Source organism: Aythya ferina, assembly GCF_964211825.1.
Source record: "Aythya ferina genome assembly, chromosome: 11".
Taxonomy (NCBI): Eukaryota; Metazoa; Chordata; class Aves; order Anseriformes; family Anatidae; genus Aythya; species Aythya ferina.
Window position 1 is genome coordinate 6,330,797 of NC_140307.1, and position 25,201 is coordinate 6,355,997.

Consider the following 25,201-nt stretch of genomic DNA (forward strand, 5'->3'; position numbering starts at 1 on the left):
GGCCACCCACGGGCCTGGCAGCCCTTCGCACGCAGGTGGCTGCGAGGAACCACAAGCACAAATATTGTTCAGCGAAATATGGCTTTTCTCTGGGAACCGGCTGCCCTCTAGAGGGTCCGCTCTGGCATGGCGTGAAGCAGAGCCGGGGCCTTCCCGGCCTCCCTGCCGCCATGAGGCAGGGCTGGGGGTCCTGCTCCCACAGCGGCGCGATGGCTTCGCTGGCCACCCTGGGCGATGGGTCCCTTTGCCAAAAAAAGCCAAGTGAGCTGGCAGGAGGCTAAAAACCAAGTTTTAGCTTGCATCATGCAGACACAGCCCAGCCCCAGCCCTGTCCTGCCCAGCACCCTGGGATAGCCAAGGTCTGTGTCCTCATGGAGGAGGTGCTCCTGTGGGACCAGCTGTAGGACTTGGTGACCCGTGTGGGTGTCCCTTCTAATTCGGGATATTTTATTATCAGACCTGCCTGACTAGGAGATACAGGGGGTTGTATCATAACAAAGGATCATTTCTCCTTCAGCTTGCACAGGCACTCGTGATTTAAGTGTTCACAGCACGGTGCTGATGTCCCCAGCATACAAGTGCCACATGCATGCCCCCCATGCCCATATCCTTACCTGCCCCATTGCTCTGGCTTGCCAGGCCCATGGCTTCTCCACCTTTCCCATGGGCACCCCTGCGTAAGAGATGAGTCAACGCTGAATTAAAAAGATCCCTGTCTCAGGTGCACTCATACCGCTGTGCTCCAGGCAGGGACACCAGGACCAGCACCCCACAGCCCCCACACCAGGGCCTCCCCCCCACCGAGCCCCCTGTCGCTGCCACAGCTGACAGCCCTCACTCTTTCCATTTGGAAACCCATTTTTCAGGGGCATATAACTCAGCTGTGAAATTTCACTCCCGGCGAAAACTTGGCTCGGTTCAGCAGCAGAGAGGCTGGAGAGGGCTGGACGTCGTGGCTACAGGTGTGAAAAGCAAAAGCCCTTTTTACAATGAGCTCTTATAACTCGGGAGAAATGGCTTCAATCCCTGCACTGTGCCTTGCCAGGGGCCAGGTTATGTGTGGGCTCAGAATGAACGGGTGAAGGGGGGAAAATCAAATCCAGCAGCCTGCGGGATGCCATTGGAACCCACCTGGGGAGAGGTGCATCCTGCCCAGGAGGTGTGGGGAGGGAGCAGAGAGCTCCACCGATGCACTGGGAACAGGGAAAGGGAAATTCTCCCAAGAAAGGGTCAAAAAGAAGCTCACACATCCAAAGAGATCCAGAAGAGTTGGAGGCTGGATACACACCACTACCATTCGGGGTGGAAATCAGTGAGGAAATGCTCAGTTTCTCCTGATCAGGTGGAAATTCCCATCCAAAGCGGGTTCCAAGTCTGGATCAGCCCTCTATCACCGCAGACTGCAAAATTATGTAAAACAGCTGAGAAGAACATGCTTATTCCTGCACGGTGAAAATACCCATCCTGGCATGCCCAGGGCTTGCAGGAAAGGGCCCCACGATCCTGTGACAACCCCGGTTTTCGGCACCCACCCCACCATAGGCAGGGGCTGCAGGACAATCCCCAGACACACCACACTGGCACGGTTCTGAAAATCTCAGGAACACTTTTTAATATACAAGAATCAAAAGTACAGCAGTTTTACAATGTAGGAAAATTTAATACATACTATATAAACAACATATTTACATCAGAAATCACTAGGACAGTGGCATTTTTTTTCACAAATATAAATTAATATTAATTACTGTTTTTTTAGTCAACAGGTTTAAAAGTCCACATTTTTACAGTAAGAGTCCTTCTCTCCCCAGCGGGGAAGTGGAGGTCGGGAGGAAATGAGTGAAAGCAGAATAGTATTTGTGTGTGGATCACTTAAACTGTTCACGTAAGGGCTTCAGAGAGCTGTTAAGTACCCACCCTGCTTGGGCACTGCATCACCTGTCTGCAGCAGGTTTTGGTCTGCAGGATTTCCATCATCTGAATTCAAAAGGTTACACCATTTCCAAAGGGGTCAGGCTGAAAAATTCTTTTAAACAAAGAAAGAAACAAAAAACCCACAGCATTTTGCTACTTTCTCCTGCAAAGAGGCTAGAGGGAACCCCGCAGCTGGCTCAGAAGGAAGAGCTGTACCAGGTGCTGACACAGACACTGCAGTAACATTTTTGGCTGTGGACCTGTCCCCTCCGATCCCATTCATACCCAAGTGACTATGTCAGGTTATGGTCCCTATTTTGATGGGACATAAAATGTGCACGCGTGCGTGTGCTTGGGGAGGACTTTCCCCCAAATCGAGTTCTCCAGCTTTATTAAAGTCCAACCCAGTGAAGAACCCCCCTGCCTTGTGAGCAAACCAATCTAGGTGACTGTTCAGTATCAGGCCAATGTGACAGTGGGGACCACTCTTTGCTGGATATAGACAAAGTTTTCACTGTTGCACTGGTTTCAAGAAGGAAACCCCAAACCACCTCACCCCTGTAACACAGGACGAGCAGAACACCTCACGTATGGACACAGAAAACGCCTCCCATTGGGGTTTGGCTTTCCTGCACCAACCATAACACTGGTCTGGCCAGTATTGCCTCTTGCTACGACTTGTATGGCACAAACTTTCCATCACGATAGCACCACGTTGTGAACGAAAAGAGCAATTTCTCTTCGCCCCTCTGAGGTTTCTTCCATTTTCACATTAAACGCTAATACCTCTGAAAAGAAAGGACCTCTTTGTTGAATACCAGAGCAAGCGCGCCTGCAATCACAGCTCAGTGAAACACGCGGCGTTAACACGCTATCTCAACACCTCCTTCCCCCCGCCAGCCCCAGGGGCCCCGTGGAAGACTTGCCTTCACCACCTCCTGTGCAGATGAGCACAAGTGTAACACTTACTCGGGGCAGCGCAGTGCTGCCCATGCTGGTTCTCCCTCTACAGAAGCAAAACTGCTTCTGGGGAGTTTGGTGAAGTCTGGCAAAAGAAGAATAAAATACAGGCTCTGGTGTCCCAGAGCCATGACTTGATGTCTCTATATCCACGCTGAGCTTGGCCCCAAGAGGCCTGGTGCTTGCCCAGCACAGGGTTGTGGCTCCTGCTAAAGCATCACGGTGGTGCTGGGCGCTGTTCCGAAGGCGCAGTGGGACACAGCAGCGGGCTCCGAGCAGGGTGTGCACGCCGTGACTTCAAGGGACCCAACTCCTTCGGCTCCGGGCAGAGGGGAGAGGCAGGGGATTAGTGTCAATTTGTGTGCGCCTTCCAAAGCTGGTTGGAGCGGGGAAGCCAGCCCTCAACACCCCTCAGTCTTTCAGGAAAAGGACATCACAGCTTATTAGGGTCATATACTGGCATCTTAACAGGATCCCCAGCTTCTGCCCCCCACCAAGAAGAGCAGTTGGGAACGGCCTGATCTTTAATACTGAGCTCCAGGAGATGACGCATCCCCAGACACTGTGCTCTGGGCAGCCCGGCTGTTGGAAGAGCTTTGTAGTCTGCAGGGACGCGACTCTACTACCCAAGACCTCGAACCTAAAAAGAAATCACCCACTTGACTTCTGGCCAGCAACCTGTGCATAACCACTCGCACCACGCCACCAGCCGGGCACTGTTCTGCATCAGATGCAGTGACTCGAACACTTGGAGGAATGTTTGCTCTGAAGCCCACCGAGCTGGGCTGCAAACCCCTCTTCTCCCTCTGCTACGCTGGGCTTCTAAGATGTGCTCCAGGGATTTTTAAGTACCTAGTGCTGAATTCCTCATTTTCTCCCTGCTCACTTAAGTGCTAAGCTCCCGGGTACGTTTCCGATTCAGACAGACAGCAGTAGCAGTGCTGTTACTTTCAGCAATTCAGAGCTACTGCTGAACGGTGGCAGGAAGACGACAGGTGACAATTCCCTGGACAGAGACCAGTCTCTGGATTCCCATTTAACTCTGCTCTACCACCCCTTACCTTTCAGCTGTAGTACAGGTTTGTGATCACTGTTTTGTGAAGCACAGAGAGAAATGCCCAGAAACCAGAGAACTTCAGTGGCAGGGAGAGTAGGAGCTTCAAGGTCCCCAGATGCCCAGAGCCATCTTTTGTCCTGGTACCTTGCAGCTCCCAGCTAGCATCTGTGTTAATGCCTGGACATCCAAGCCGCCCATGTCAGAAGAGAAGAAGAGTTTTGTTATGAATTCCTGAGCCCTGTCCACTGGCAAATACTGCTCTCACCCCATTCTCTTTCCTAGTCATTAGAAGTGAACTTAGCTTTTGCTAAGGAAGTCTGTCTTTCTTCACATATCCCAAAGACTCCCAGAGTCAAGACTTGACAGTTCCAGCCCTGGATCCCCCACCCCTCGTCTGCTGCAGGGGACGCAATGGCAGTCAGAGCAGTTTCTTGAAATGGTTAAAGACATGAGAAATGACAATGTGGCCAGAAAAGTGATGGATTGTCACCAGCAAGGCTCCTACTCCTTTGGAGTCACTCTGAAGTGACACTGAGCCCCTCTTTCAACCAAGCCCTGTGACAGCAACAGCTTGGCTGTTGAGGGACCCTCCTGGAATATGTCCTCCCAGTGGCCTGTGCTGGTTACACAAAAAGCCCAGCCCAACCAGTTTATCCCCAATCCCAAAGCAGCATCTGTCATGTAACATCAAGTCAGCGCAGGCACACGGCCTTCCGCACAATCCTAAGCAGCAGCAATCCGCCTTCTTGGTTTTGGGGAAACACTGGGGTTGGGGAAAACTCCCTTGCGCCCATCGGACTGGGGGAAACAAAACCAAAGCAAAGAATGAGGCAGTAAGTCTGGTTCCAACGTTCAATGGGAGAAAGGGGGGAAAGGAAATGGGAATCCAGAACAGAACTGAGAGCGAGGGAGAGTCTTCCACCTGCTCCCCCAAAATCCTCCTTGACCCAGCAAAGATGATAGCAGCATGTTCCGAGCTTCTGGCTGTTGCATCAGACCAAGTATTTTCAAGACGAGAGCTTCCCCCCCTCGGTCACTTTATGTTTTCCGAATGTTCCAGTTATAATCTGGATTGTTTTTCTGTTCTAACGACCTATCCAGAGGTGACCTGTGATCGAGGGGCGACTTGGAGTCGTGAGGAGATTTCTGAGAGGGGGGCGAGCGAGGGTCCGACACCGTGGGGTGAGGTGGAGGGAGAGGCTGTTTGTAATCTCCCGATTTGTCTGTGTGGAAGGACCGGTAGTGGTCCGAAGGTCCTTGGCCATGGTATCCCATGGGTGGCCTGTGATCAGACATCCGTCGGAAATCCTGCTGGTGGTAATTCTGAGGCCTGAACTCATCGGATCGTCGGCGCTTGGAGTCGTGGTGGTGCCTGCCGAGAGAAAATGGATGGATATGAGGGAACGGATGGATTGGATGGACAGAGATCAGCTCCCCAAGGAAAGCCTGTCCACCATCGCTGGGTGTATCGATGTGAACTCCTCCCACCCTTCCCGAGAGGAACGAGAATTACCTGTCATAATAATCTCGGTGGCCTCTGTGGTCTCGGTCACTGTTATACTGTTCATAGGGCCTCTTGCGGGAGAGGTTATTTGGTCTGTAGTTCCCAGAGCTTCGGTGGGGGTCTCCACGAGATCGCCGGTCCCCGTAGTGGTGGTCCTTGTACCAGTGCTGCTCGTATTGGTGGTGCCGTTCCCCTCCCCACACCTGGTTGCTGTTGCCGCCGTAGTTGAACTTTCGATCTCTCTGCCAGTCTCCCCTGTCTGCAACGAGGAAAGCATTAATTAAGTGTCATTTATACTTTAGATTAAGCACATTATTTCTGTGTTGAATTCTCAGAGAAATTATAACTATTACCATTGGAACTTTCTCCTCCCTAAGATACATGGACCTCATTTTATTCTTTTAATTCCTTTACCATTATTCTGTCAAATCTTTCTCTGTCCAATTCTTAAACTTTTGACCTCTCCATCATCACATTTTCTAGTCTAGCAATATACAGTGAAAAAATGTGTTCCACCTCCCCACCTTCAAGCCTGACCAGCCACAAATCCTGGAATTATTTGTGTCCAGCAGCAAACAGCCCGTAGGTTAAGCGGGATGCTTTCCTCTGGTTCCCCAGGGCTCACCTGTGTTGCTGAAATGCCTCTTGTTGGGATGGCCGTAGTTGTCACGGGGGTGCCCATGCATCTGCTGTGGGGTGTGGGAGGGGGGCAGGTGGAGCTTCTGGGAATGGGGATTGTGAGGCACGTGGGACTGGGACATCACAGAATCGCGGCTGGAGCCTGAAGGCTCGGGGCGGAACGGCTTCTTCATGCTGGACATGTCCTCCTTCTTCTTCTGCTCCTGCAAGGGGAAGAGAGGGTTACAGCTCAGCTGCTCTTCCACCAGAAGACTCAGACTAGGTGAGCAGTGGCCCAATCTGTCGGGCTCTGGGTTGGTCTGGAGATTCCCCACGTTGTGGGCCCCCTCCTCATCCTGAGGGCTTTGTCAATCAGCTGTGCCCAAGCGTGGGCAAGTGCAACAAATTTTAAAGAGAGCAACCAAACGAGAGGGAAGGCACTTGAGATCTCACCTCCTCTTCCTGCGATCTTTTCTTATGAGCCATCTTGTAGAGTTTGTGCAGTTTTCTGGCATCAAATTCTGTGAACTTTGACACAAATATCCATAGGTTCCTGGAAGGACATAAACTTTTCCTGTTAGTTGCTACATGAGCTGTTCAACTGCCATCTGCTTTCAAACCAACATTAAATCACTTCTACCCTCCCTGGAAAACAGTCTCATTCCAGCTCAGGACAGGGTGTTTCAGGAGAGTTGGAACCAAGCCCTTTGAAGAAAAATAAAGGATTTTGCACGGGTTTCTCTAAACTAACTCTTAAATGAAAGAGCACAACTTGCAGACAAAACCCTCACCTGAGCCTGGCCAAGGACCGAGTGAGCTACAAAACATGAGATTTCTCTTTTAAGAGCATGTTAAATAAGAGGTGTCATTCACATAAAACACAGCAGCCTCCAACTGTCATTTTTAGATATCACAGATCAGCCAGACAAAACAGAAGGATCCCTCACCTCCTCCATAGCTTGATAAGATCCTGGTCAGTGTAGGCTTTAAGGCACTCAGAGATGCGGTCCCCGATTTTTAGGAGGCAGTTGCGTGTGTGCTCCAGCTGTTCTTGAACCGTCAGTCCCTTATCAGGCTTATCTAGTTGCTTCAGAGCTTTTTTCACCGGTCTCATCCTTTCCTTGCACTTGTAAAAGCAACAGAAAGCAGAAAGTGATTCACTTGGCACAGTGCTCTGCACTGCTCCCTTGTTAATCAGACAGAGCTGAAAGAAGTTTAATAGCATGAGATATTAGCTTTATCTGGCCATTAGGCAAGGAGGAATCAGCTATGAAAACAGCAATTTGTTAGACATGCTGCAGAAAATAATCGGGAAAAGATGAGTCTCTCCATCTCCGCTGTCCCCCAGCCTTTTGGAGGCAAAGGATTTGGTTTGCAAACAGTAAACGCATACAGGCTGCTCTTGCACTGAGTCTAGGGCAGGCAGGGAAGCAAAACCAAGCATCAGTATGCTGAACGAACAGCCCCAGCTGAACGAGTGCTCTCAGGAGCCTCCCTGCCCACCCCTGTGTGTGTTCACTTCCATCTGTTGCTTTTACTGGGAGATGTAAGATGAAAGCACCTCCTTTTTCTGCTGCGTGCATCAGCACTTTGCACAGACAGTAAATCAGACAGGTTTCTACTGCCTGACTGGACCTTCTGTGCACCGTGGAGGGAAAATAAAATAAACAAATAAAGATAACACAGGACCTACAGGGGATACACACATTTGAAATTACAGAACTGTTTTTTTAAATATGATATTTCAGCATTACCCTATGCAATCACGCGAAGGAGCATCTGCCATGACAACTTTCACTAAAAGGCTATTTTTACAACAAGCCTTGCAGGCACGTTTGCTGCGAGAGCATTTACACAGCTAGAGAAATGCTCACAGCTCAGACAACTCCGCACCAACTACACCATACAAGGTCACCCTCAAAACCCTCCTGTATTTTGCTGCGTAGAAGCTCCAGTGGCTCTTTGGCTCCTATGGCAGAGAGACTGCCACATAAGGCTGCAAGATCATCTGTAACCTGGGGCTGTCAAACGAGTAGTGGCAACTTGTCAGCTGAAGAAGAGAGCCCTTCTGCATGCTTTGTTGACGTGGTGCCCTCCTCTGCCCTGGCTGGCATCCCCTGGCAGAGACAGGGGACAAATGTGTGCGCAAACAGCAAGCTGAATGTTGAAGAGAGCTATCTGAACCCTTTAGCCATGCAATTGCGTGGTGAGAATTGGGAGTTGAAGAGCTTTGAAATTTCTTCCAGCTGATGTGCTATGTACAGCAGCCAGCTGGTGGACAACTGGTCCAGCTGGTGGGCAAGTGGACAGCTCCAGGTCAGGGTTGTTCTGCCATGCTGTGCAACCAGCAAGACAAAATTGCTGTCGGACACTACAAAGAGGTTCTCTCCCTGCCAAAGGATCAGTGCTGTGCACACACCTTGACACCTAAAACGCATCCTTGGATAAAGCACAAACAAACCCTGGCTGCTTTAGTGGGGGTATCTGCCACTGCCATCCCATCTCCCAAGGAAAATACTCACTATGCTGAATGTTTCTTGGTCCAGATCGTCGTCCTCATCTTCTCCAATGGGGATTGGTTCACTCCCCGCTGTAATGTGGACAGGACCTTGTGATCTCTTCCCTTTACTTCCAGATTTGGCTTCACCACCTTTAGGCTTTACAAGGAGAAATTACACACATCACATGATGAGCCAGACTGACAGATCCCCAGTGATCCAACTAACAACCTCCACACTATTGATACTGGCAGTTATTAAACCCTGGGCACCGCTCCTACAACTTTCCTCCCAAGATCTCAAACTGTTTTGCTGTAATGCCTCTGTTTAGCTTTATGTCATCCCTGAGGGAGCAGAGGGAAGTCAGAGCCAACGTTTTGGACATGGTTATACTCATGGAGAGAAAAAACAGCACTGAAGACTTGGAAGAGAGGTTAAGCTAAAGAATATAAGCCCCTTGCAGAGGACAGAGCTCAGAGAAGTCTCATGTCTATGAAAACCTGCAACTTCATGAAATTCAGGAGGGCTGGAAAAGGAATAAGGCCTTGCCCCACAGTGCTTCATTGAGATCTCTTTACACAGGCCCTTTAACGAATCATAGGACTTACAGCTTGCCCTTCTGCTCAGAGACTTTCCTATCTCTTGAACTGCTCCTGAAAATACTTCTTACCTTCTCTTTCTTGTCTTTTGTCTTCTTCTTCTCTTTATCACTTTCCTTTTCTTTCTTAGTGCTTGTCTGTTTTTCCTTGTTTTCTTTGTTCTCTTTCTTCTTCTGTTTCTTTTTCACTGGGCTCTTTTCCAAGCCATCCTCCTAGAAAATCAGTCACACCACAGTCAAAGCTGGAGTCCCTCAGCTCACATACATGCTCTTCCCCAAAACATGCATCCTTGAAAAGCAATCGTTTGTTGAGGCTCATCCAAATTTGCCCTCACACCTCTTTAACCAGACAGCAAGACTGGCACTGCAGTCCACCCAACCCTGAACAAAAGGGCATAAAACTTATACAAGCCCCAGTCTGTAACTAACTGGCAAACTGCAGATAAGCACCGCTTTCCTCTGCCAGTTGTGCTGGAGAACGCTCAGTCCATAAGGTAGATACTGATCAGAACACGAACAAAAAGCTTCAGACTACAAGCCAAACCACTCAGTGACAGGCGGCTTTCTAAGCAACAGCATGACCTTGGTAGACTCCAGCTTCACCACTGGCTGATGTACTGAAAAGGAGAGGGAAACAATTCTTCTTTCTCTCCTTTATAAGGGCAACGGGCTTTGTCCTGAGACAACCCTTCCTCCAAGTCAGTGTGTGGATGTGTGTGGCCATTCTAGCATCCTCCCAAAACATTTATGGCACTAACCTAGAAGAGTGGGTGGGAAAGGTCCTTCCTTCACCCCCACAGGTGTATATATGTTTTTGTAAGTTTGCCAGTCTCCGGTGGGAACGCATTCTGTAGCTCCCCTTAACTCCACAGGGCATTCGCCAGCAGGGTGCTTCTCAAGTTGAGCCTCTGTAGTAGCAATATAGCTCAAGGAAACCTGGAAAAGGTGCTATCCACCTTGACTCACCTTGACTTCACCCTCTTCTGACTGGTTGTCTGAGTGCCGAGGAGAGGAGAGTTCGTTCCCATGCTCATCCTTGACTTTGGGAGCCTTGTTCTCTTTCTTTACTCGTGGTTTCCTCTTCTTTAGCTTGCCCTGGAGAAAAGACAGGACAAGTCAGAGCAAGCAAATCACTACAGCTGCTTGCTCGAGGCATCCCCCTTCTGAACATCTCGCAACCAGCTGCAGGTCCTGCAGGGTGCCAGGAAACCTGAAGAGCTGCAGGAAAGCCTGCTGGGCCCCATATGAAATTAGGTAATCAAATTGCAGCCAGCTAGAGGGATTGCCTGTGAGATTTGAGAGGTCAAGGGGGCATCTCAAGCATCTACAGACTGGTGCACACAGAACAATGACAATGAGGTGACAGGGCCAAAGCTCCCTGACTCCCCCTGTCACCACATATGTCATGGATATTTAACAGAGCACATCATGGCGCAACTCCCAGGTGGGAGAAAAGGAAGGCCAAATATATTTTAAGACAATTTATTCCAAGTTAATTTATGTCCTGTCTGAATAGCTTGAAGCACTTCTGGCTGGGAATTGAGGGAGTTTTCACCACCCAGTCTTGTCTATTCCATCTTTTTTTTTTAAAAAAAAAAAAAAAAAAAAAAAACTTTCCTAAATTGCAAGCAGCATCCACTTCTCAGAAACTGCTTAAAGAAAAGGGCACAATGTCCCCTGCTTTCCCTCAGTGGTTCGCACACTCAGCTTGCACAGCCTTTTTGTAAGTGACCAAGTTGAAAATTTAACATGGGAATAGAGTCATACTGAAGACCTTCAGCAAGTGTAATAATTAATAACTTGTCCCCCATCGATTATCATTTCAGTATCACAGGGCAATCAGACAACAGACAAGCCCACATTCTCTCATGTAGAAGACACTCAGTGACCTGGCATCACAGCCTGTCTTGCCTCCCACCACCAACCAACCACTCGTCCTGAAAAACCCAGAATCAACAGCCTCATCTCACCTCTTCCCCATCTTTCATGTTTTCTTTCTTGTCCAGATCCTTCTTCAGCAGTTTCAGTAGATAATCAACTCGGGTCTGGAGCTGTTTTCCCTGAGGTTTCTTATCTGTCTCAACAGGTAGGATCTTTGATAAAGAAGAAAAAAAAATACACCCACATGCACCTATCAAACCTTGGTAAAAGAGATACACTATCAGCAGTCCCTCCAGATCCAGCAAATGCTTGGAGATGCTGCACCTCCAGGAAGGTTCTAGCATTTCTTCCAACCTGTGCACCCACACAGACTCTCCCTGCCTAGCCATAAGCAAAGATCCAAACCAGAATCCCTCCCCCTTGGCCTTTTGCAGGTAAAAGGACCACAGCTCTCTAGATTCTCTACAAACTTTTTTAGATTAGGGGGAGGAGGGAAGGAGCAAAATATATTTGGGACCTTGCATTGCAACATTGAGTCCATTCTCCTCGATGCACCAGATTTGCTTGTGACAGCCTTGTCACAGCAGCCTTGTGCCCTCTGGTAGCTTGAGACATTGGTACAGCAATGGTAGAGAAGAATTTTTATTGGAAAACGAGGCTGCAAGGTACCACTTTGTGGAGGAAGCACAGCAGCTCGCCAGCTAAGGTTACCTTTTCATTTCATTGGAACTTGGGTGGCGTGTCTCAGGCAGTGAGAAAATTGCCTTTCTGAACTTCACGTAGGAGGGCTCCCAACCACAGTCTGATCTTTGCTAAAAGCACTCGGGGGGATGTCATGGGAATGCAGCATATTGGCAGCCAAGCAGATGTACAGTCCCAGTGTTCCTCAGCCTGATGCTGCAGTCCACCCTCCTTCCACTGTGCTGACACAATGGATAGCGGCTTATTTTTAACCTGGATCATTTCAGCATGGCCCCCATAAACAGCTCTTATGGGAATGACTGAGGAACAGAGGAACTAAATGGAGGCTTTCCAGCTGGCTTTGCTGCCAGAGCCAGTCATGTAACCATACCCTCAAAGCTAACACAGACCAGTCTTGACATAAGCAGCGTCAAATCTGTGAAAAATTATTTCCACACAGAACTCAAGCTCAGCTTCTTGTGAGATGCTCAAGGAAATATCAAGTCACGATTATGCAATGCAGCCTCTATACCGTGCATGTAACCACATATGTCAGCATTACTGTTTTCTTCCTGCAGCACTTCAGTGTGGTGCATATGGTACCGTTCAGAGAAAATTTACTGCCAATCAAACAAGACAACTCTGCTTTCCATCAAGCATGCAGCATTCCGCAGAGGTCAGTGTTTTCCTCATTATTATTTATTATTATTTTTGGAGTGGTTACAAACATAAACATCTGTTTCTGGAGCAAATCAAACATGTTCTCTATGAAGACCATAATGGACCCAATGCAAGCAACATGCAAAGCAACCTACCTTATCAGATAACTTCAATTCCGGATCTGTTTTAATTAGTTCCCAGTTTCCATAACCATGCTCGTAAATTCCCACTAACAAGCGAGAATCCTCCTCCACTCCCCAGTCTACATCAAAATGGGCAGCTTTGACACGGCACGTCAGGCGGTACCTGAAGGCATTTCAAACATGAGCTACTTTTAATGCTGCGGGGAGGTAAAGCAAATCCACATATCTAGGCTAGTTTCTTTTGACCACAAAATCCAAATTCCCTGAGCCTCTTTCTGCCACTGCCTGCTTGACTATTCAAACTCACTTCTTTCTTTCCTCTGGGTCTGCGGGAATGGATTTGTGCAGCATTTCAAACTCCTCTTCATGCTGGATGATGGATTTCACGTTGACTTGGACACCAGAGATCTTGATAGTAGGACCTCTTCTTTTCCCAGGTCCTTTCCCTGCTCAATAATAAAACACAGCAGCTAAGAGAACTCTTACAGAAAGAATGTTTATGTAAAGAAAAAAAATGTGAGACATACAGAGATCAACACCTTGCTCCAGATTCCTAAGGCCATCTGCTGAGGTAGGCCCCCAAAATTAGTTAACTTTCACTAATTGACTTAGATCTGCAACCCAAACACCTCCCAGTATCATCATGATCTTAAAAATACATCTAAGTACACTGAAGCAGTTGCTTCAGTAGTTCTGTTCACCTAGAGCAGGCAGAAGTACCTGCTTCAAGTGTCAGTGGCACAGAACAGCCACACATCGAGTGTGACACCAGCTCCAGACCCGGCTCCACCATGGAACACACACCACACATTTGATTCCCACTCCCTGAAGCCGTTAAAATACGATCCTTCTGCATTGGGACCCAGCATTAAATAAGCTGATGACTTCAGCTACTCCCCAGGAAAACTGACATTCAGCAGAAGCTAACAGACCCAAATGGCACTTGCCAGGTCAAACAGAAGGTTCATGGATTTCTCTCTGCTGGTAAAAGCTGCCTGGCAGAGATGGGATGATTTCAGACCATGCTTATTTTTCTTGCCTTTGCAATGTGGCACACCACCGTCCAGCAAGGGAGTGCCTTGCTTTCATCAGCTCCACAAAGCACCACCAAAACCATTATAACAGCAGCAAACGACCCTCTTACCTTCACTTGGATTTTCTTTCAGCTGCTCCTCGTATTCTTGCATTGCTGACACACAGCTGTTGTGGATGAGCTCCCCTAACCGCTTCAGGTCAGCTACAGACTTATCCACCAGCTCCGCATCCCGGGCGATGCACTCCAGCCTGGGAAAAGGGGAAAAAAAATTGTAAGTTTTGTATCTGATGCAGCATTTCTCCTCCTGGTCATTCTCTGAGCAATTGTTTCACAGCTTTCAATCGTCAACGAGCACTGTGTATGTGCAGAGCTGATGCAGGAAACAGTTTTAGTCTTTTTTTAGGCCTGACAACTGCACCACAGTGCAGATGCAGTATAACTGGCCCAATCCTTTGGATTTTTTAGTCTTAAAAAGGTGAGAACTGTCTATCTTGGGCACACCTGACTCTCCAGCGTGCTTTATGCCCTCCCAGTGCTGTCTTAGCGACATTCAGTGCTCAGGAGCTGCCATCTGCTATCCCTCTTGCCTGGCTGAGGTTCGTAACACTAAGGCCCATATACAAGCCTTGTGTTTCCCAACCAAAGAGTACAGCCAGCTGAAAAAGCAGTCATTTCTCAGACAACAGGGAGTTGAGGGACTGTGTGGCAGTGTTTGGGTTGCAGAGCACATGACAGCAAACTTATCAGGACTGGTGCTGCGTGGGGAAGTTTTGTCAAACACTGACAGCAGCGGGTGCATGGCAGGGCTTACAAATACAACATTGCCCCCAGGATAACTCTCTGAAGCAAATCCAGGCTTAGACTTACCGTTCAAGAGGCAGTCCAAACTTCTTGTAAGCCTTGATAAACCTAAGCAAAAAAAAAGAAAAGAGGAACTAAAGTAACTGCCATAAAAACGGGTCCAATATCACACATACACTTGAATATATTAATTACAGCCTGCCGCATTATCAACTTCACATTCCACTCTGATTAGCTAAGCATCACTCAGGACTGGGAAGTTTCATCCATTAACCCTCACAAAGAGTTTTGTGACCTCGGCTGGAGAAGAACACGACGTTATTATGAATGTTGGATGTTTGACAGATGAGGGAAAAAAAAAAAGAGGAGAAACATAACCGTAAAGAAAAATTAGAAGAAAGCATTGGCTCACACCATATTGGTAATTATTAACTTCATTTTCCAAGGAGAAAAGAGGCATTAAATCAATGTCATTAGTAATTTCAAGCTCAGGCTATAAGTAACAACCTGTCACATAAGAGCCAAATGTAGTGCAATGCGTCACAGAGCCTAGCAGACAAGGATTGTTATTTATTTTTATTTCTTATTTTTTATTGTGAAAATCTCTGCCATTACTAACACACAACTTCAAGGCAAGAGTCAGACATCACTGCTGCAACTGAACAGGGCTTTGTGCTGGAGTAGACCCAGTGGCTTCAACTGCAGAATATTTTTAAATGAGTTAATTTTTTCCCTTCTCTTTTTCATCGTGCACTCTTTCAGCCTCTTTCTGCTACAGAACTTTAACCTAAATGGCTGCTATATTCACATTGCAACACCTCCTTCCTTCTCTATGGTTTTGGGGCTGGATATGGGGCAGCTACCACAATGCACCAAGTTTGACCATTTCCTATTTAAAAATGCATTTCTCAGAGACTGAGGCAAGGAAAACTCACAAACCCTTTTCCATCTTTGGCTGAACCTCTGGGCAGAGCCTTAAGACAAAAGCCTGAGGGAAAGGCTCAAAAATGAGAAGAAAATACAAGAAGAAAAGAATACTTTGGAATTCAGCCCCCAGCTGACTTCTGGAACACAGTGCAGAGAGGATATACTACTGCTCTGATTGACTGAACCACTGCTTCTCATGGGGTTATTTTGCCTTTAACTTCAACTTGAATTGTCAGGACTACAGACAGAAAAAAGACGGGAATGCCAGAGTTCTGGGCTTCTCCAGCTCCATCTCATGGCACATAAAATCTTACGTCTAATATGGAATTAGCTCAATCCATTCAGCCCTGCTGATCAGTTACAAGGATTAATTTTAGGAAGGTACCAGTTTCACAGCAGATAAAGATAATCTAGCCTATTTGGGCCAGACATGAATGTTAAAGTCAGCAGAAAACTGAATTATACAAAAGTGCAGAAGCTGTCCCGAAGAGACAGCTTCACCTAAACCACTGATGTGCTTATAGCTGAATATCTCCTGGATTAACTTGGGCTTTTCTACACCTGCATGGGGTTTCTGTATTTTTCTAAGCTGTCTCTTGTGCTCACACTGACCTCCGGATTTCAGCATCAGTAAATCCTTCCACGGTATCTTTTCTAACACTCCGAGGACGTCCCCTGCGCTTTGGTCTCTTCTCGTCATCGGTGTCATCAGTCTCACTTTCTGATCCAGATGATCTCTGAAGCCTTCTCTTAGTTTCTGCATCCGATTCGCTGTCATTCGTTTGTGCCTGCACACAGCAGAAAGACAGCACTACAGTTACCAACTGCTAATCTGCTAATCTTTTCCATCCCTCTCATGCACTGGCACTATTTCTTGTTGAGGCTGAAACACCTCGGCATCTCTTCCTGAAGGTGCAGAAGCCCATGTAATCAAACCAGAGTGGGTACACACACTCGTGCAGTTTCTGGCTACCTAAGGCTCCAGTGCTCATCCTCTCATTACAGTCTTTACAGTTTCACAACTGCATTTTGATTTACTGAAGTGTGACATGTTAAAACACATTGGTTTTCTGTGGTTTTGTGCCACAGTTCCTAAGGCTCCTTGATAGCTGTTTTTTTTTTTTAAAGACAAGGAGACCTCAGAAATAATCTGCAATCATCAGATACAAATTATCCTTCTGTTTAATTTTCACTTAAAAATTCCCCCTCTTATCCCAGAGAACAGCTCATAACACTCAAAGTCCTAAATCCCAACAGAGTTTCCTTGCACAACCTGCTCCCTGTTGGATTTGGGTAGATCACATCACCTAAAAACAAACTTGGCGTGACAGTATCACTTTTTGTCTGCAAGAGCCACATTTAGGCAAGAATAGTGCAGGGAGCTCTGGAGCCCAAGGGAAAGCAGCAGCCTGAAAACGACATAAACCACTGAAGATCTGCATTATACAGCTGGTTATTTTTCCCTGGGCTCACTACAGGTTCTGTTTGCTAACACAGCATGAGTTGTACCAAACCCAGTATGGGCTTTCAGACTGCATTATGAACCGTGGGCCCAATGCATGATGCCAGCAAGAAACCAATGTGCTGTCTCTGTGGGTTACTCCTAACCAGCTCTGGAGAAGGGGAAGCAGCACTCAGATGGCAGGGAAGCTTCCCCTTGAGCGCTGCCTTTGCCAGCTCTGACCTCCAGCCTCTCGGCTCCTCGAGATGTGCTGTACCTTTTTGGTCGAGCTCCGGATGCGAGGCAGCATGTAGATTTCCTCCAATTCTTTCTGCCTTTCTTCCTCCTCCACCTTTTTCCTCTGCTCCTCTGGAATGATATCGTCCCAGTCCTTCTGGGACCGCTCGTCCAGCTCTGTCTCTTCCTCCTCCATGGTTGCAAAGTTGGCCACCTTTTATAAGCAAAGGAACACTTTTAGAAATTCCCACCCCTGGCAGGAATACCCCAGAGCTGTCTGCTAAGCCTCAGCTTCTTCTCCATAGGAATTTTGCCAACATTTCCATGATTACTATATAATTGATCCCTATGTCACTACATTCCTGGGTCTTTGCCATGTCTTTGGGCTAACAGCTCTTGAGGAAGTACGTGCAGCTTAAAAAGTACTGCTGAGCCTCGCTAAGTTATCGGGTTTGTTTCCAAATTTGGTAAGTTCTACATTTTATTCACAGCCTTCATGGCCACTTAAAAGGAAAGGAATACCTACATATCTGCCCAGCTGCCAAACCCAGACAGCCCCTCAGAAAACTGATCTGTACAGGTCACTTCTCACCGGGCCTGACGTGTTCTGTCCACCACTGACCTCACCACCGTGGCAAGACATAGGGACAGAGGTTTTGGCACCCCGCTGCAGAGCCCAGAGTCTGTACCTTGAACTGTGAGAGGAGCTCGTCGGTGGCACTGGTGGACACTTCGTTCTCTCGTGTTTCAGCCAAACGCAAAATCTCGTCGATGTCCATCTCCTACCAGTCAGAAAGAAAGAGCGATAAAGCGGAGGGGCCGAGCACGGGCAGAACCGAGAGGCTTTGAGAATAGACTCGTGGGGTTCGAGAGCTAAATAGGGATTGTGCTGATACGAGCTAAATAAAGTGCAAATATCTGCAGGGTGTCATCACCCAGGGCAGGGATGAACTATCTCAAGTGGTACGAGAGAGTATAAATACAGGTGATAGAATAAAAGCAGCAGGGGAAATTTCCAGGCAGTGAGGTGTATCAGCTGTTTCCTTCAGGGGAAGCTCTGCTACTTGGGCTGTTAAGGGAAGTGGTCAGAGCACTCAGTAAGAAACTGCCAAGCAACGCCGTGTTGAGAAGGGAGGGAGCGACCTATTTGACTTTATTACTGACTCCAGCATCTCTGTGAGAACAACCCAAATGAAGCAGGCTGGAGAGATGCTCAGAGGAGCGAGCCCTCGTTAGGCCGTGCTATAGCCAGCTCGTGAATCCCAGGGAGCTGAGGGGCTCTCTTGGTGACCTTCACCCCAGCAAGGAGGCTCTTCTCAGCCCTGATCCCCACCCCAGAGCTCTCTTCCTTCAGCTGCCCGGGACTCACACCCTCCCTATTCACCAACCTGCTCTCAAGCACAGGGCAAGTACAAAGAGGGAGCAGACACAGAGGGATTACCAACAGCAATGTTATTTCAGTTTCAAACTACCTGAGGCTCTGACTCTTCCCCTTCAAGCTCCTTGAAGAGATCTTCGGCTCCAAACTTCAGAATAGCCGTCAGCTCCTCTTTGTTGAACGGATTTGAACTGCAAGCAGAAAAGAATGCAGCAGGGTTTGGAGCTGTTAACTCAGCTTTGTCACAGCACAAAACCATACCAAAGTTTCTCCTAATTAAAGCAAGAAGCAAGCTTTCTCCCCAGCACTAAGAAGAAGCCTTTTTATTCATCTTTCCTGCTCTGGCATGGGCATCTACTGTTAGAGGAGAAACCTCTATCTATTGAGGAGAATTGGGAAGAGTCTGAGGTCACTGCAGCTGTTCCCTGATACCACCAACAGCTTTTCTTAGACCAGGATGATCTCTGGGAGAAAAACTGAAGGAAAAACAGGCAATGCCTTTCAATCTCTGATCATCTTTATCCTACGTGTCCAAATTAATGACTGCATGAGCCAAATTACTAGAAGGTGCCTTTATTTATTAGTGGAAGCTCTCTTCTCCCCCATACCCTATCAAATAAATATTGGGAGGTATCAGAAGGGGAAGCTGGTTACGCCACATGCTGTATCAGAACTCTCTGCCTCCGAACACAATTGCTTACTTGGATCGCCCAGAGTTGTTGTCCAGAACAGTCCGGCCAGTGGTGTCCATACGCTGGATCACCAAATGATCCAGCACCATTTTCTTCTTGGCCCTCTCAATGATCTCCTCCTCTACCGTACCCTTTGTGACGAGCCGGTAAATATTCACCTGAAGGGTGAGAGAAGAACAAAGCTGTTTCCAGGAGCTGAACACGCTGTGCTGACACAGTAATGCCTCCCTGAGTTGTTTCAGAGGAGACTCCCCTGCTGACATGGTCCTTTCATGTACAGATGTGTCTTTTTAGAATAAAAATAAGCACATTCTTCTGTATCTCAGGGGGACCATGTAATATCAGACTGGTTAACACAGAGCTTGTAGTGTATGTAAGATAAAAATATTCTGGAAAAAATCACTCTAAATCCAAATTAGCATCAAACTTTTCATGTATCTAATAAAACCCTAAAAAAGAAGGATATCCTACTTTCTAGGGCAGAGTGAGGCAAAGAAGTGTGATGCCCCCAGCTGGGTTCTTGGTTTTGAACTATACAAGAACCAAAAGCCAACAGTTTGGGCCAATTTTTGGTTTCCTTGGCTTTAAATGAGTTTCTCTTGGGTTGATGGTGCTGGGGCGAGGTTTGGGGGCAAAAAGGCCATGTTTTCAGCAGCTCTGGCGAGGGGGGAGCCCATTTACATGTACTTGCTGAAGCCGCAGAGCAAATGAGCCAGGTAACTCTCCTGACCTGCTTCTTTTGTCCGATGCGATGAGCCCGAGCCTGAGCCTGAAGATCATTTTGGGGGTTCCAGTCCGAGTCAAAGATAACGACAGTGTCAGCAGAGGCCAAGTTAATTCCTAGTCCTCCAGCTCGTGTTGACAACAAGAAACAGAAGTCCTACAGGGGGAAAACAACACACAAGTCAGCCAGCCCGTAACTGTGGACGTAAAACAGTAACTGTGACTACAGAGCTGTGCAAGGAAATGGATGGAGGCTGTGGTGTGCTTGTACTTCTCTACAAAGCAGGAAAAGGCTCAAAGCCAAGGCAGAAGGGAGAGGTGTGCTGCTCCAGGAGGGGCCAGCATGCATCCTTGTGGGAGGGCAACGCAAACAGCTCAGGGCAAGGGCACCTTGGAGTCACCTCCGAAGGTCAGACCATGCCCACCAGCCCCCTGCGAAGGCAGCAGGCAGACACGTGCTTTTTGTTGTCTGAAGCCCGCTGGGGGTGAGATCAGCTCCGAACACGAACTGTTTGAGTCACTGCCAAGGGGACAGGCTGCCAGGACAGAGCCGGGATGTCTGAGCCCTGGTGGATGCCCCCAGCAGAGGGGAAAGGACAGCTTCTACGGGCATTCCTGCTCCCTGCTCTCCCGCCTCCACTGCTGCTTCCTCCTGGCTTTTATTTATTACCTTCCCCAGCACCACGAAGCACCTTCTGCATCGCCTGTCAGCCCTCAGTCCAGGATCCTGGAGTGAGGCTGGACACTTCTCATGGCTGGGAGATGGCCGAAAGCGAGCACCCTGCACCCTCCCTGTGAGTCAGCATGCCCCAGGAGAGGCTCGGGATGCCCTCTCCTATTACACCGGAGACTCACCTCCGACACCAGACCCCACTGCCTGCCCACACTTCAAACTTCCCCTTTGCCATTTCATATTCCAAACCAGCTGCAGAGTGGAGGATTTATTTAGCAGCCGTCTCATTCCCCAGACCTTAGGGAGAGAATTGCTAAGTTCGGGCTCTTCCCGGCCTCGTTGGGACTATGTGGAGCTGTGCCTTGCAGCCCCGTTATTTGGGTGTGGGAGGTTTAAAACAAGCAATACGGATGGGTGCAAAACAAGCTGTAGCTACATCTTTAAAAGTGACAGGGGTCCTGTAAAAAGAAACGAACTGAACTTAATCCCCTCCTGGCAGCTGGGACCTGCAGCCCACCCTGACCCCTCGGGAGGCCGGAACATCCCCCCTGCCCTACCTCAGAGCCATCGGCGTTGAAGTGGTCCAGCGCCTGCTTTCGGATCTCCCCTTTGATCGAGCCGTCCAAGCGCTGGAAAAATCGACAATAATGATAAAAGAAAGAAGGTAAAGGAGCCCTGAGGAACCGTGGCACCCAAGTTCTGGGAGGCTGACAGCCCCCTCCCCTGCCCGTAGCATTTAGTCCTTAAAAATAGCCACCAATTAAAAGGAACTGGGCTGCCTTAACCTGCTGTGTGCGAGGGCAGGAGGGGGGCATGCTCGGGCAGCAGTCACGCAGCGGGTGACACTGCAGCTCCCGTTACAGGCTCCCAGCCAGGATCTCTGTGTTTGCTATCCTCTCCTCAGGGTTTATCACGGGACGAAGGCCAAAGCAGGGGCCTGGCAGAGGAGGTGTTTTGCAGAGATGGGGCTTAATTTATTGAGGTCTTGTATGCTGGGAACGTGTCCCTCGCAGCAACCTTCAGGAAGTGGTACAAGTCCAGAAAAACAGCAAAAGGGCTGGCTAGCCAGCATCAGTCAGACAGAAACAAACTGCCCAGGACCCATTAGCCACCTCAGGTTGAAAAAATATGGATATCAACATCCCTAAATAGCTTCAGAGAGCCAGCAAGGGAAGCAAGCTCCAGAGCTGAGAGCCCTCTGCACAAAACCACCTGCTGGTAGATGTAGGGACATCTGCACACAAGGGCTTTTAACATGAGCACATCAGTTATCTCAGCTAGAGAAATGGATCACGGAGTACAAGGGGTTTCTGTTAGGCAGGGTGTCCAATCCACAAGTTGGTTTAGTGATTAACACCCACCAACAAGTGTTTGAATCCGTTGTACAGGATTCTCCCCATCATTTAGACTCTTACTTTATGAACAGCAGTACCAAGCCATTATAAGAGCAGTCCTTGTCTATAGCTCTCAAAGGATACATCATTATGCCCACTTACAGCAGGCAAAACATCCACAAAAAAGGAAGTGCCACATCCAAGGGGCAGCATCAGACAGTGAGCGAGGCGTCCCACGCTCTCAGCTGGTTTCTGCCTCTCCATATGTTCCCTTCCTGGAGTGCCACACTGAAATGAAGGGACCTCCCAGTTCCCTCCAGTGTATTTCAGTGCCACCTGTAATCCCAGTCAGCCCAGCCTCCAGGAACCTGAGTGCCTCTCATTGCCCAGGCTCCCTCCTTATTTTCAGGTGAACCCCACTGTTTTCCATGCTGGTGTTTCTCACCTGAAAAGGGTAGTGTTTGATAGTCAGGTACTCTGCCAGGATGTCCAGCATCCTCACCATCTGGGAGAAGATCAGCACTCGGTTGCCTCTGTCTCGCAGCCTGGTCAGCAGCTTGTCCAAGAGAATTAGCTTTCCACTGCTCCTGATCAGAGACTGAAGAAGTAACCGTCAGTCCAGCTGATGCTTTCCAACCTTACCCTTGTGTATACCACACAGAGACACGCAGAGACCTGCTTCTTTGGGAGCCACGCTTCTCCCACACCTCTCTAATCAAATCACCTGGGTTCACACAGCAGAAGGCACACACACAAGATAAGTCTCATACTGCACACACCTCCTCCACAAGATCCCACAATATGTTGCCTATGGTGGAAGGGGAGGGCAGGAGATCCTGCGCCTCAGTTGTGAGGACTATTTCCAATGGACAGGGGCAGCTGAAGCTAAAGCCTCACCTAGTTTTATCTTGGTGAGAGGATGGGAGGAAGGGGAAAGTTAAGGAAAAGCCATAACCAAGAGCGCTGCCCACCTGCAGGGTCTCAATGCCATTCTCTTTCTCGTTTTCCTCGGGAGGTTTGATAAGGTAGCAGTGGTTGCAGCACTTCTTCAACTCCATCACAATGTTCAGGAAACCAGATGTGCTCCCTCTTGTTCCCTTCGAAAGAGCCTTGTAGTTTCTTGTCAAAATCCACCTACAGGCAGGAAAATAAACAGGCCAAATCACTTCACAGTGCAAAGAAGGCATGCTGGAGCCTGAGAGGAGCAAAACCCACAGGGACATCCTAGTTCAGGCATCAGTCTACTCTCTTCCCTCCATCTCTCCTCACTTCCTCCAGAGGATTCTGCTTTTTCCTCCTCACTAGAAACCCTGATCTTACTTTCCTCTTGATGGTATTACGGTTAAATATTAAACAGCACCACAATTCTGCAGGGAGCTTTACTGTCCCAAAATGCATTCCACAAAACATGTTCCCAAGTCACACAGAAAGCTGCTCCCATTTCTGCCGGTACTCCCAGTAACTTAATAAGCGACTCACTTGTAATACTGCTTCTGCAGAGCAGACATTTCCACCCGGAGGATCTGCTCCACTTTGGCTGGCAAAGATTTCTCCACATCCTTCTTCACTCTGCGCAGGAGAAAGGGCTCCAGGACTTTGTGAAGACTCTGGTAGCCGTTCTCTCTACCTTTCCCGTGATCTTCTTCAAAATCCTCCCAGAACTCAAACCTAGCAACAGAAATCAGTAGTAGAAAGGGGTCAGAAAATATTGTCTCATGGTATCAAAGAGCACATATCAGATATGCTCACACTGCACGACAAGACAAGAGCCCACCAGTTTGATGGAGACACAGTGGAGGATAAAATGTTTGCTCTACTCTGGTTAACTGAACAGGCTGGAAGCACAGCTAGAAGCTCTCCGGGTTTAGGTACCTTCCAAATATTTTATCTTTGAGCTCCATAGCTCCTCATTGACTCCCAGTTCCAAAAATCCCAGGCTTTCCAATATTCTCCTCCGATGTCTCCTGGTAGCATTTACCAAGTAGCAGTTTCTGAAAGTCCCACATCAACCACCCCTTAGGCAGGGCTCTGACAACCAAATTCTGTTTTACACTGCTCTGATGGCTTTTTTGGACTGCTGCTTCCTCTAACAGCTCCTTTGAAATTTGGAGAACTGCTCTTCTCTGTTCATGAGACCTTAAATCTCTGCTTTCAATCTTTCTGTGTTCCAACAAAAAGAATTTTGGGTATAGCTCTTTGTACAGTCAAACATCATTTGGGTGAGTCTGGGGGCATGCTCGTCCTAGCCTTAGCATTGCACACAGCCCATTTCGTTTTAAGAAAACAAAACATTTGTTATAATGTGGGCATGCAAACAATCAGCTAGACACCACTGTCCTCGAGCAATACTCCCAGGGACCGCCATAAAAATGTTTGGCGAGGATGGCTGAACCGCATTGTACCGGAAACCTCAAAAATGGTTGAGATGATTGCTTAAAACAAGTTTAGCTTTTTAGAGATGGCACTAAGACAGCAAACAGATTTGAAAGACATGTATTAGGTTTCCCCATTCAATTTGGTGCCAGAAATACTCTTTGTGTTAGTCATTTAACCTCTCATTTCCCCTACAAGTGTTTGTTCCCTTTTCACTAGTCTAATTCCACTGAGTTTAATTTAGGGTTTCTGTCTTTCTGCTCTCCCTCCGTCTATTTGATGGACAAGAAAAGACACACAAAGGTATTTTCTGAAGCAAAAAAGTCTTTCTCCAAAAGGAGACTTACTTCTCTGGCATGATGAAATGAAGCAGGGACCAGAGCTCTTTGAGTGAATTTTGAAGTGGGGTGCCGGTGATCAGCAGCCTGTGGTTGGACTTGAAGTCAATCAACGTTTTGTACAGCAAAGAGTCGTCATTTTTCAACCGATGGGCTTCATCCACGCCTAGAAAGGCCCAGTTAATACTTCCCAAAACAGCCTGAAGGAAAAGAATTTAAATACATATATATATATGCTGGGTCAGATGAGTCCCACCACACTGCTCATGCCTCTCTCTCCATGGCCACAAAGCGCTGTCGTGTCTCCTTTTCCAGGGAGTCCTGCCCCAGCCCCTGTGCAGAACCCACCAAAGGAGTTGGGCTCACAGGAGTTTCTTAAAAATAAAATTTGGGGACCAGGGTGCCCACACCATAGTTGATTTGCTGTAACGGTGAAAAACAGCCACACTGCCTAGCACTCCTGCCACGTCTGAATGGCATTCCTGCAAGTACATCTATTTTGATCCACCTTTTCTTTACCCAGAGAATGCAGTCCTCTCCCAGGCCCCAGTTCCTCTCTCTCTCCATGGCCATGGGGCCCTGTTATGGCACTGGCCTCACTGACATGATCAGAGCAGTAGCATATAACACTTTTATATATAGCTATATATAAAACTCTGTAAGTTATGGCAACCTGAGAGTTTTGATTATTTTTTTTCACTAGTGTTAAGCTTCTTGTTTTCTCCTAGGACCTG

General features: G+C 48.0%; 1 protein-coding gene across 18 annotated transcripts in view; it reads right to left on the bottom strand.

Annotated features, from left to right (window-relative positions):
- Positions 1–1,586: 1,586 nt before the first annotated feature.
- CHD2 (chromodomain helicase DNA binding protein 2) overlaps positions 1,587–25,201 on the bottom strand; it is a 92,518-nt gene continuing 68,903 nt past the window's right edge. For all 18 annotated transcript variants that reach the window (XM_084532571.1, XM_084532558.1, XM_084532566.1 and 15 more), the window contains 24 exons: positions 24,477–24,667; positions 23,236–23,424; positions 22,728–22,890; positions 22,202–22,354; positions 20,980–21,051; positions 19,757–19,906; positions 19,036–19,184; positions 18,429–18,525; positions 17,646–17,738; positions 16,997–17,170; positions 15,891–16,066; positions 14,418–14,459; positions 13,659–13,798; positions 12,822–12,960; positions 12,527–12,677; positions 11,120–11,242; positions 10,116–10,244; positions 9,222–9,362; positions 8,576–8,710; positions 7,001–7,179; positions 6,507–6,606; positions 6,061–6,277; positions 5,445–5,694; positions 1,587–5,303 (listed from right to left, as the gene is read on the bottom strand). In XM_084532571.1, coding sequence (XP_084388697.1) covers positions 4,970–5,303; positions 5,445–5,694; positions 6,061–6,277; positions 6,507–6,606; positions 7,001–7,179; positions 8,576–8,710; positions 9,222–9,362; positions 10,116–10,244; positions 11,120–11,242; positions 12,527–12,677; positions 12,822–12,960; positions 13,659–13,798; positions 14,418–14,459; positions 15,891–16,066; positions 16,997–17,170; positions 17,646–17,738; positions 18,429–18,525; positions 19,036–19,184; positions 19,757–19,906; positions 20,980–21,051; positions 22,202–22,354; positions 22,728–22,890; positions 23,236–23,424; positions 24,477–24,667 — 3,687 coding nt within the window. In that variant the 3' untranslated portion in view covers positions 1,587–4,969. The remainder of the gene's footprint in view (positions 5,304–5,444; positions 5,695–6,060; positions 6,278–6,506; positions 6,607–7,000; positions 7,180–8,575; positions 8,711–9,221; positions 9,363–10,115; positions 10,245–11,119; positions 11,243–12,526; positions 12,678–12,821; positions 12,961–13,658; positions 13,799–14,417; positions 14,460–15,890; positions 16,067–16,996; positions 17,171–17,645; positions 17,739–18,428; positions 18,526–19,035; positions 19,185–19,756; positions 19,907–20,979; positions 21,052–22,201; positions 22,355–22,727; positions 22,891–23,235; positions 23,425–24,476; positions 24,668–25,201) is intronic.